At 42.3% G+C, this 12,000-nt stretch overlaps 1 protein-coding gene across 3 annotated transcripts; it reads left to right on the forward strand.

Annotated features, from left to right (window-relative positions):
* The first annotated feature begins 431 nt into the window (after nucleotides 1–431).
* On the forward strand, nucleotides 432–8,894 carry PHO1 (phosphate 1). Of its 3 annotated transcripts, none has more exons than XM_008791209.5 (15): nucleotides 433–799; nucleotides 1,333–1,386; nucleotides 1,472–1,703; nucleotides 1,790–2,141; nucleotides 2,384–2,432; nucleotides 3,225–3,299; nucleotides 3,906–4,035; nucleotides 5,171–5,291; nucleotides 6,591–6,840; nucleotides 6,969–7,073; nucleotides 7,180–7,224; nucleotides 7,366–7,518; nucleotides 7,768–8,049; nucleotides 8,133–8,269; nucleotides 8,374–8,894. In XM_008791209.5, the coding sequence occupies exons 1-15, from the start codon at nucleotides 560–562 to the stop codon at nucleotides 8,462–8,464; spliced, it is 2,316 nt and encodes a 771-aa protein (XP_008789431.4). In that variant the 5' UTR covers nucleotides 433–559; the 3' UTR covers nucleotides 8,465–8,894. The 3 variants fall into 3 exon arrangements, 2 of the variants coding, with proteins under 2 accessions (XP_008789431.4, XP_088562233.2); XM_088706107.2 differs by having other exon boundaries at nucleotides 433–811; nucleotides 8,374–8,703; XR_015969533.2 differs by lacking the exon at nucleotides 8,374–8,894 and having other exon boundaries at nucleotides 432–811; nucleotides 7,692–8,049.
* Nucleotides 8,895–12,000: the final 3,106 nt, after the last annotated feature.

Raw genomic sequence — 12,000 nt, forward strand, 5'->3', positions numbered from 1 at the left:
TATCATCAGCTTCTTAAATATAATATAAATGCTGCTCTACAAAATTATGCATCAGACCTCTTACACTTTCTTCTTTAAATGGACAAATCTCTCTTGAGTTTCCTTCTACCAGAATTAGTTTCACACAGATTAAGATTGTTGATACGTACAACTCTTTTTTGGCATAACATTTCCTTTTATCTATCTTAATGAAAATTTATTTTTTTTGTTTAAAAAATGCGCATATAACATTACGAAAGGTGTCTCGCGAGTCCGTTTGAGGAGTTCCGGACGCCTTTTCCATCAAAAAAAAAACAAGAAAAAGAAAAAATCCGGTCGCCGCCCTATTTATCAAAACTTTCATTAAGACATAAACTATACTTATTTCCAAATAACACAGTGGCATCACGGCCATCCCTCTCCTCACCGCTGCTCTCGGTCTCGCTCTCTATATATAACACCCTCCACCCCTCTTGCCCTCTCCGTCTCCTCTTAAACCCCATCTCTCTCTCACTCTCTCTCGATCGGAGCAAGCCGTCGATTTTGAGAGGGGGAAGAGAGAGAGAGATTGGAAAAAGAAATGGTGAAGTTTTCGAGGGAGCTGGAGGCCCAGCTGATCCCGGAGTGGAAGGACGCTTTCGTCAACTATCGCCAGCTCAAGAAATACGTCAAGAAGATCAAGCTCTCCCTCCTCCGCTCCTCCCCGCCCCCCTCCGAAGGCGGCGCCGCCGCCGCCCACCACCGCTACGGCTTCTCTCTTCTTGATCCCCTCCGCGCCTTCGGCGCCCGCTTCTCCGCCCTCCGCGATCAGCCCCTCGAGGTACCAGATCCGGTGATCCATTCGTCTCTGCTTCCGCGAATAGAGTTTCGATGTTTTTTCCAATTTTTTTTGAAATAAAGCATGATTTTTCTTTATTTTTTTTGTATATTTCTTTCTTCCTAACGAACATTCTCGAGATTTCGTCAAATTTTTCAGTTATTTTCGGGGATTTATTTTTATTTTCGATTTTTCAAGATTCGGCAAAATGTCGAAAGGGTCCGTCGGGCGAGTGAAGTCCGTCGGAACGGCCAGGAAGCGCGAGAGCGCGGCGAGCTCCGACGTCTTCTGCGGGACGCGGCCTCGCTGTTTCGTTTCATTTCCCGCTCTATCTTCTGCGTTTCAGTTTAGAAAACCGGTCAAAGCTGTCCAGTTAGAAATATTTTTATTACTTTCGTTCGTACCAAACTTTTTTATATATATAAAAAAAAAAAAAAAAACTCTATTGCTAATGAAACAGCTGACCCGAAATCTTATTCCCGTTATCATTTATTTTGGCACTTATTTATCTAATTAATCACTTAATGTTTTTGTAGGCGGATGAGGAAAATTTGTACGAGATAGAACTCGTTCGATCAAGAGATGATGAGGTAATTATTAATATTATTTTAGTACTTTTTATTTGAACATTAATATTTTTAAAAAATTTAAATATACATAATTGAATGAATAAAGGTGAAGGAGTTTCTCGAGAAATTGGACGAGGAGCTCGATAAGGTGGAGAATTTCTACAGGACGAAAGAGAACGAGTTTTGCGAGCGAGGCGAGATTTTAGAAAAGCAGCTCCAGATCCTTGTGGACCTGAAGCAGATCCTCCACGAGCGCCGCCGCCGCCGCCGCCGTAGCTCCTCCTCTCCGAGTCCGACCTCCATTGCCGGGAGCCTCAATTCTCCCTCCTCCTTCTCCGGTGGGATTTGTCGTCGCTCGTCGTGATCGCCATCCATTTAAATAGGCCTGGATGGCTTATGGTTTCTGATTTGGTGGTGTTGGCAGAGAGCGCCGGAGAGACAGATCCGTCGTTGGAGGGGTCGCTGGTGGCGGACGAGGTGATTGCGGCGCTGGAGAGAAATGGGGTGAGCTTCATCGGGTCTGCGCGGACCAAGGCGAAGAAGGGTGAGAAGCCGAGGGCGGGTGCGATGAGGATCGACATCCCGGCGACGACCCCGGGGCGAACGATCTTGGCTGTCACCTCAATCATCTGGGAGGACCTCGTGAACGGCGCCAGAAGGGATGGATCGGGCGGCGGAGATCACATCAACCGGAAAAAGATCCAGTGCGCCGAGAAAATGATCCGGGGGGCCTTTGTGGAGCTCTACCGAGGCCTGGGACTCCTCAAGACTTACAGGTTCGTACACAAGAAAGGCCGATTCGCGCAACCGGCTCATTACTACGTCCCCGAGGGATAAATTGGTCATTTTACTCTCTGCATGCATGGAGCGTGACCTGACGTGGTACCATGCGTGCTTGAACATTTTCCCTTTCGCATTCTTTGTTGTTAGTTTATATAATTTTTTATCATTGTTATTTTTATTTATTTTCTCACGGCCGTTTTGATTCTCTTCTTACGGTTTCGCTATTTTGTGGCAGCTCGTTGAACATGACGGCCTTCGGGAAGATACTGAAGAAATTCGGCAAGGTAAGGACATGGCAGTCCGCCGCAACGGAAAATGATGACACCTATTAGAATCAATCATGAAAAAAAACTCGATTCATAATTTTGACGGCCACGATCCGTACGAATATTTTTTTTTTTTTATAATAAGATAGCGGTGGAGGAGAACTACCACCTCCAAAAGCTGCTCATGAATGGCAGAATCTCGAATAACATTTCTGGATGATGACATGACATGCTAATTGATTTATTCGATCGGTTTAGAATGAGGGAATAAGGGTCCTGAGACCATTGGCCAGGGCGACGGACAACCTATCAGGTGATGAGACAGGAGCCGTCAGATCAAGCCACGTCCCATTTCGCACACCACCCTAAGTCCAAAGGCATATCCCAGTAATCTGGGACGAGCGCGTTTGAGTCTGTTGATACAAAGCTCAGATGCTGCCAGAGGGGACAGCAGATACCCTCTTCCACAAATCAGCTGGGGACACATCGCCAATTCATGTTATGGGCCCCACTCAAACACGTAGTGGGAGTGGCTGTCCGCTGTCCCTCTTTAAGTTGCCCGTCTTTCACGTGAGGAGCATGAAAATGGTCAGTTCGTTCGATAGGAATGATAGAAACGGACAAGCCCGTAAGGGAGGCCGAAAGTATAGCCGGGTGAGGGAGAGAAAGGGGTCCTCGTTTCGCGTCGTCTATATATATACTTTCTCTTTCTTTTGATTTGCTAGCCGTCAGCTGGCAATGCTCTTTGATTTGTTTGTATGATGGCAAACTGATGTATTGGAACTGAATTCAGCTACTTGTGATGTCAAGGTATCGAATCAACAAGAAGCGTCGGAGAGGTTCTTAAAGAAGGTGAAGGGATCACACTTTGTCAGCTCCGACAAGGTACGCAGGCATCTCGGCATCCCTTCTATGTGTATCTTCCTTCACGCCTTTATCATCTCTCTCTTTCATCATTTTCGTCCTTCCCGTGCCAAAACCTCGCCTACCTAACAATCTGGTCTCATACTCTAAATATCTAGTTAGTTGTATTTGCACAGGGTCCTCCCTATCATGCTAGCTAGGCTCACGCCTACAAAGTAGTAAAGCCAACAGAAAAGGCATCGGCTATTCTTCAGGAGAGTTATGCTAAGATGAGACAAAAATATAACAAGAAAACGTAGCAAGAAAGCCATTTTTGTCGTAGATGATGTTTCAAGTGGGTCTCGGCTCAGAACCTCGAGCTTGATAAAATAGCTCTGCTACTTATTTTTCAGTGGAGCGCAAACCCGTCCAGCGCGCAATGGCGCATAATGGCATCTTTGGACGTTTCATCAGATGTCGTACTATAAGATATAACAATTAAAGAGGAGGTGTTATTAATTACTAATTAACTTTATTTACCAAAAGAATTACTAATTAACTTTGGCTTGCTTTATCGGTTTTCTGGTTGTTTTTGTTTGCATTATACATGGACGGATTCCCGAATAACTAAGTAAACTTTTGGAATAGGTGGTAAAGCTGGCGGACGAGGTGGAGTCCATTTTCACAAAACAATTTGCAAGCAATGACAGGAAAAAGACGATGAAGTTCCTGAGACCTCAACAGCCCAAAGACTCCCACATGATTACCTTCCTCGTAGGTATGCTTTTTGCTCTGACCCTTACGCAATATACTAATCTTAGCATCAATGTCCGAAATTAACATTTACAATTGCTTTAAATAAATAAATTAAAGACATAAGTCTCTCAATATTGTTAGTAACAACACCGCCACGATTAATTGCCATCATGGCTGCTAAGTGTGGAAGGCTTTGTGCATTATACACGCATAAGCAGGACGAAATCTAGATCCCGTACATGCTATCAGTGGTCACCTTGTCTTAACAATAAAAAAGAAATTATCCCTTCAATGATACCTCGTCTTTCATGACCCATGTTGATAAAAATTGTATATAAACTTTCATATGCTAAAGTTTAAAGATCATGAACAGTTCTAACAAAATTACATGATAGTAGTTACAAGAAACTGAGATACAATATGCATAAAAAGAAAATTAAACCTCTGTCGGCCATTCCTTCAGTGGGCCAGCTATTTGACTCCCGTTGGGTGAGTGACATGAATCCCAGCCACGTTCTTAGTGCTCGGCCGGAATTGGAAGCAAATTACTTAGTTGTGTGACGTATCGCATAACAATTCATACGTGGAATTGCACGTTATGCGGACATTACCCTCCGCGAGAAAGTGCCTTGGACGTCCCAGAAAGTGCCCAAAAAAGACATCCCACTCAGTGGAAATGGATTCCACCCTCGCTGATACTAAAAATGATCGAACCTGAATCGATCCTGAGTAGTTGAAAGGGACCATAACATTAACTACGTATGATGGGTACCACGTCTCACCTATTATTAGATGATGCCGCTGGCACAAAACCTGTGCGAGCTTCTAACTCATACTATACAGTTCAACTATTTTTATATGGCATTTCTTCAAGTATAAGACACGCAAAATTTTATTAATAGACGAAATGAAAAAAATTAATAAATGGATGAGATGAGCTGGGTATTTTCAGGAATATCCGTGGAGAGAAATTTTTAGAATAAACCGATCTAAGGTTGGGCAAGGTTTCTCTGTTGGGTTTGTTTCTCCTCTGATGTAGTCATGAGACAATCTTCCTCACGTCTCTTCACATAAAAAAAAAAAAACGAAAAAAATCTTCCTCACACGTCTCAAACTTTCCATATCCCTCATGTCCGTGATGAGTTTTTCTGTTGCAGGTTTGTTTACCGGCAGCTTTGTAACTTTGTTCAGCGTGTACGCCATCTTGGCTCACTTGAGCGGCATCTTCTCTTCAACAACTGAAGCTGGTTACGTGGAAACCGTCTACCCTGTTTTCAGGTACTTCCACGCAAGATTTCTGTAAATTTATTAAAGAAAATTTTTCCAGAAGTTTTGTGTCTTCTTTACTGTTAGTTGTCTCTCCACCATCATGTTTTTTTTATTTTCTGAGAAATGTTTGTCCACTAGCATTGTCAAAAAAGAATTTCACGAGAAAACAATATGATATCTATATTAAGAGCTAAGTTGCCTTCACCCGAAAATGAGCCCATTAAGCAGATCATTTTGTTCACCTCATAACCTGTGGATCATTGGTTGCCAGTTCATAACCCACGTGGCAATATTTGTTGGCAAGTTGAGCTATATATATTATGCTACGGTTGCTAAACCACAAAATAAGGTATATAATATCTCTTCACGAATTGTTAGAGGAATCACATAACATTGACCTTTGCATTCAAAACGAGAGCTAGATTTGGGTTGCGATGATAGTTACATGAGCTATCTTTCCAGGTTAATTCTCACGTTAGGATGATAAAACCCTAGTTCACCTTTTCGTTTTTTTTAATCCTATACTTTACCTTTTCGTTCACAAACAAAGCTTTTCTTCTTGTTACATTTTGCGTGCCTTCACATCATCTGGTCGTAAATATGAAAACTCATAAAATATATGGTTGAAATAAGTTTATAGTTATCTCTTAGGTTGCCTGGTGAAATAAACTAGTACGGTCCTCTCCTTGTTTCTAATTGTCATTCTTCAGCTATCACAGTCACATTTTAAATGACAGCTGACTAAAGGATAATGGTCGGATAAATATGAACCCCTCTTTTCCAAGTGACCCTAAACCCACTAACATCATGAGTAAGATTCTGTTGAAATACAGTAATGACCAGATTTAATAATGAGACAGACACTTCCACTACTCAGTTCGCACATTTTCCTGCAATTCACATTTCAACGACCAAGAGCCGACCAAAGGAATATTAGTTGAACATAATCACTTTCCTGTAAAGCATACTGTGCTGTTTGCCCGTCACTATTCCTCAACAATCCTATAGTAGAATGATTTGTATCTTTCTTGGAAACGGAACCACAGACACCTTGGCTTCGTGCGGCTTATCTAGCATTTTAGAGGAAAACTACGAGTTGGCTTAGTTAAGTATATAAAAATTTTCCAGCATAGTCGATATAAGTAATATTTAACCAGCATACATCCATCAAGTTGGATAATTATGCTTGTTTATCTATATATGTTTTCATGTGGACAATTGTACATGTAATATAACCAATAAGTGCATGCATCTGTGATCATGACGCTTCAGTTGAAATTAAATCAGGCTTCTGGTTCTCTTTTGCAGTATGTTTGCGCTTCTTAGCTTGCATATTTTCTTGTATGGGTGCAACCTATTCCTGTGGAGAGGCACCAGAATAAACCACAACTTTATATTTGAATTCAATCCAAGAACAGCCCTGAAGCACAGGGATGCTTTCCTCATCTGTACCTCCTTCATGACCGCAGTTGTAGGGGCTATGGTCATCCACTTATTGCTTCGATCTGCTGGGGTCCCCTCACGGCATGTCGAGTCCATACCAGGAGTTCTCTTGCTGGTAGCACATCTCAGACACAATTCCTGACATTGCCTGTCATAGAAAATATTCCAGCTTACATACACTCTTACCGACCACCTTAACAATCTGTCCGATGAGTTAGAACTTCTACTCTCTTTTTTTTTCAGCTGTTCACAGGATTACTCATTTGCCCTTTCAATATATTCTACCGCCCAACTCGCTCCAGCTTCCTGCGAGTAATCCGCAACATCATTTTCTCACCATTTTACAGAGTAAGCATCATCTACGGTTATCGTTTGCTGTTTGGTTATGATCCTATCACATGATCTGGTATATATGGTGCTTAAAAGCTCTTGGAATCGTTGTGATACGCTGCAGGTGTTGATGGTGGACTTCTTCATGGCTGACCAGCTAACCAGCCAGGTGAATTCCTTTCCATATAAAAATAAAGCCAAAAGCATATAAACCTAATGAATCTAAAACATTAGCACTAGTTATACTTGGTAATGCAGAACTTTGTTGCTTCTATATGCAGTTTCTCATGCTAATTACTTGTTATAACAGATCCCACTTCTGAGGCACATGGAGTTCACAGCATGCTACTTCATGGCCGGAGGCTTTAGAACACGTCCCTATGAGACTTGTACCCGTAGCCAGCAGTATAAGCTGTTGGCTTATGTCATCTCTTTCCTTCCTTACTACTGGCGGGCCATGCAGGTGAACTTGCTCTACTTAATCTGTGCCACTCCTAAATCTACGTACCATCGTCCTGATCTTAGAAAGCATGAGGATTTTGTTTTTCTGTTTTTCTCATAAAATGATCTAATTATTCTCCAATTCAAGACTTCAATCTTTGAGAACATGTATCTATCTACTGGCGTTGCATATAGCTCCAATTTTCGTACATCAATCTATTGCTGGAGCCAATTAGGCAGCTGACACTTGGCACCCGACAATTCTCCCTAGTGTGCCAGGAGATATATCGAGGAGGGGTACGATGCCAACCAATTGGCAAATGCTGGGAAGTACGTGTCGGCCATGCTGGCAGCTGCCGCCAGGTGGAAGTATGCAGTGGAGCCCACTCCACTGTGGCTGGCTGTTGCCATTATCTCTTCCACTGCTGCAACCTTCTATCAGTTGTACTGGGACTTCGTTAAGGATTGGGGGTTTTTCGATCCAAACTCAAAGAACCCATGGCTGAGGGATGAGCTCATTTTAAAGAACAAGCGCATATATTATGCCTCAATTGTAAGTGCAACAATCCTGCTTCTACTCTCATCATCCCACTCTATAACGAGGCCTTCTAACTGGTTTGCAATATATGCATGCAGGCACTCAACTTCGTACTTAGACTTGCATGGATTGAAAGCGTGATGCGCCTCAAGCTGGGGCTGGTCGAGAACCGGCTGGTTGAATTCTTGTTGGCATCATTGGAGATCATTCGACGAGGACACTGGAATTTTTACAGGTAATTTACTCTTCATCATGGATTAATTCCGGATGTACGTAAGATGAGTCTAGTAATTATCTGAGCTGAAATGTGTTTCTGATCTTTGGTTCAATTGTTCCAAGATTGGAGAATGAGCATCTGAACAACGTGGGCAAGTTCAGGGCAGTGAAGGCCGTCCCCCTACCATTCCGCGAGTTGGACTCGGATGGATGAAGGGAAGTCGCCCGACAAGTGTACATAAATTATGGGCTTCGGAGGAGGTGGGGCTTGCCGAGGACCTGGAGTGGATTGCTTTTCCCATTAACCGTTGCTTGAGGTAGCTAGGAACTGATATAGAGTAGAGGATGTGGCACCACCCCGATGCAGTGAAGAACAGGGGATTCCTGATCGGAGGCGGGAATCGGGTCCGGTGGAGTAAAACATGGCTAACTTCACCCCAACCCATCCAACAATAAGAAGAAGAAGAAGAAGAAGAAGAAGAAGAAGAAGAAATGCTTGCTTGCTTGCTTTCTCTTAGCCCCAATATGAGGTGATTATTGAACACCACGTCGAATAGAGAGAGAAGGGGGGGGGAAGAGAAGATCAGCGATATGCATTTGTATAGTGCCACGGGGAAATAAAAACTTTCATCATTCCAATTGAATTCAGACCAATCAATGAACGAGATCAAGTGATGGCACTCATTAAGCTTTGGTTCAATAAGCACTGCACAAATAATTTTTGTACGCCCGTATCGATTTCTGTTTATATAAGAAGATTTTGACTGAAGGAAGTGCATGCGTGCGTGGAGCTTCATTTCCCTGGGCACGTGCATCGCACGTACCTTGTTCTGGTTTTAACGAACGAAGGGCCGTTAATGGGCCAGGGTCGTCGCATGAGGACGACCTTTGCTTGTGCCTGTTTCAAAGAAGGCCCATTCCAAACTACCTGGGCCTGAATGTCCATTAGCTTGTCTGAATGGGCTCGGTTGTGCACCTATTAACGAACAAAAAGGCTGTTAATGGGCCAGGGGTGTCGCAAGAGGACTATTCGATTCCAGTCCTTTGCTTGGGCTTGTTTCAAATAAGGCTCATTCCCAACTACCAAGGCCTGAATGTCCCTTAGTTCGTCTGAATGGGCTCAACAACCGAGCTAGCCATCCAATAAGCAGATAAGAAGCATATCAAGATAACAATCGAACTAATTCCCCCTTCTTGTGTGGACATGCACGGCCAAGATGGTATGACAATTCGAATCATGAACTTCATCAGGATGCAGATTTCCGACCCAAGTGGTAGTGCCAAGACTCTGCCCCATTCCTGGAAAGACATAAGCTAAAAAAAAATGCTCGGAAGCATGCTATTTTAGCAACCTCATAGTTGAGCAGTGCATCACTAACTTGAAAAAGTCCTCAAGGGGGGCAACGAATTAGATCGGTTATAGTGTCAGCAGCCTAAATCCACTGCGGGCTCCATCGGTTATTTGCCTGATAAATTGTGGTGTTCTTAATTCCTGTGAAATGCGCAAGCACCGAATCTAAGATCTCCTTTTTATCTGTCATGACTAAACTAGGATCGAGAACTAGCAGGAATTGCTTGGAGATGAGTTCTTGTTTCTTCTGAAGAGATTGAGGCAAGTCATGAAATAAAATATGCTTATTGTAGCCGAGTTTCAAGGGTAACAGCCACATGATGTAATCGATCTTTTTTGGCTGGTTATTTGGTTTCATTTTGACTCTGGACAGGCAGAGACCCAGTCCCATTCAAATGCTAATCTAAGATCTTCTTTCCATCTGTCATGACTAAACTAGGATCGAGAACTAGTAGGAATTGCTTGGAGGTGAGTTCTTGTTTCTTCTGAAGAGGTTGAGGCAAGTCATGAAATAAAATATGCTTATTGTAGCCGAGTTTCAAGGGTAACAGCCACATGATGTAATCGATCTTTTTTGGCTGGTTATTTGGTTTCATTTTGACTCTGGACAGGCAGAGATCCAGTCCCATTCAAATGCTAATCTAAGATCTCCTTTCCATCTGTCATGACTAAACTAGGATTGAGAACTAGCAGGAATTGCTTGGAGATGACTTCTTGTTTCTTCTGAAGAGGTTGAGGCAAGTCATGAAATAAAATATGCTTATTGTAGCCGAGTTTCAAGGGTAACAGCCACATGATGTAATCGATCTTTTTTGGCTGGTTATTTGGTTTCATTTTGACTCTGGACAGGCAGAGATCCAGTCCCATTCAAATGCTAATCTAAGATCTTCTTTCCATCTGTCATGACTAAACTAGGATCGAGAACTAGCAGGAATTGCTTGGAGATGAGTTCTTGTTTCTTCTGAAGAGGTTGAGGCAAGTCATGAAATAAAATATGCTTATTGTAGCCGAGTTTCAAGGGTAACAGCCACATGATGTAATCGATCTTTTTTGGCTGGTTATTTGGTTTCATTTTGACTCTGGACAGGCAGAGATCCAGTCCCATTCAAATACTAATCTAAGATCTCCTTTCCATCTGTCATGACTAAACTAGGATCGAGAACTAGCAGGAATTGCTTGGAGATGAGTTCTTGTTTCTTCTGAAGAGGTTGAGGCAAGTCATGAAATAAAATATGCTTATTGTAGCCGAGTTTCAAGGGTAACAGCCACATGATGTAATCGATCTTTTTTGGCTGGTTATTTGGTTTCATTTTGACTCTGGACAGGCAGAGATCCAGTCCCATTCAAATGCTAATCTTGCCATGTTTACTGGTATCATAAATAATCCGTACGTGTCCAGCTAATTACCCAACTTTCTTAATGTAAATTCATATCCTGAAAGCCAGCTTCATAAGCTAAAGCGAGAAAATATTAGACCCTGAGCGGGTATGTTTACTGCTATAAGAAAATTCTAGTTAGCCAACCCATTACACCAGGGAAAACATTCTCAACCCAACCATTAACCCTGCTATTTAGAAAGTGTAGGCGCGCTTTTGATATAGCATAGTTGTTCAGAGAGATTTAGTCACAACCGTGCATGCTTCAAGCTTGGTTGGCGTGCCATCTATATTGTAGCCCACCAGCAACTGGGTTGACCTATAAGAATGGTGTAAGATAAGGGTGTGTTTGGTTTGCGATCGGAGTCTGAATAAATTGGAATAAACTCGGAATAGATATATCTCCCAAAACATTTGGTTCATTATTGAAATCGAAATCGAAATCAAAAATGAAATTTGAGTACTAGAGAAAAGTAGGAATTAGGTTTTGAGGGATTGGAACATTCTCATTTCTCCAAAAATCGGAATGGAAACATAAGCCCCTCCACCCAACGGTTGGAGTGGGTGTCACTCATTTTCATTTCCATTATAAAGTCCAACTCCCCCAACCAAACATGTCCTAAAAATCATAATAATATTAAAATTAGTAATTGATAGAGAAAGCATATATGCGCAACATTCAGTTTGTTTCAAAAGCGACTCTTTGATTGGAGCTCTATGGTTCATTAGAACTGCAAGGTAGAGCGCTTAAGAAAATAAGTTGTCCTACCTTTAAGCAGGCTAAGGTGGCCAGATCATGCAAAGCAACTTCTAATTCTAAAGTTGGACGTTGGACACCCAATAAAATCAAATTAGGTAACAGATCAAAGGTGCAGATCTAGGTGGAATCAAATTTTACAAGCACGCCACCCTTTCTAACACTAGTCCTCTAATCCTACTCACCTAGTGGCCTTCTTGTAGGTTTGCACCACTACATTACATCACTGCAGTGTGATGTCCATAAGCAATAAACCTATCGCTTTA

This window comes from Phoenix dactylifera, chromosome 10 (genome assembly GCF_051530095.1).
Source record: "Phoenix dactylifera cultivar Ajwa chromosome 10, Ajwa_hap1_PhDact_Kaust_v1.1, whole genome shotgun sequence".
Classification (NCBI taxonomy): domain Eukaryota; kingdom Viridiplantae; phylum Streptophyta; class Magnoliopsida; order Arecales; family Arecaceae; genus Phoenix; species Phoenix dactylifera.

Bases quoted from the DNA above. Each gene is read 5' to 3' on its own strand.
- PHO1 (XM_088706107.2), top strand. From the start codon at position 560: ATGGTGAAGTTTTCGAGGGAGCTGGAGGCCCAGCTGATCCCGGAGTGG. The intron at 4,036-5,170 runs GTATGCTTTTTG...TTTCTGTTGCAG, and splicing joins CATGATTACCTTCCTCGTAG to GTTTGTTTACCGGCAGCTTT. The intron at 5,292-6,590 runs GTACTTCCACGC...TCTCTTTTGCAG, and splicing joins ACCGTCTACCCTGTTTTCAG to TATGTTTGCGCTTCTTAGCT.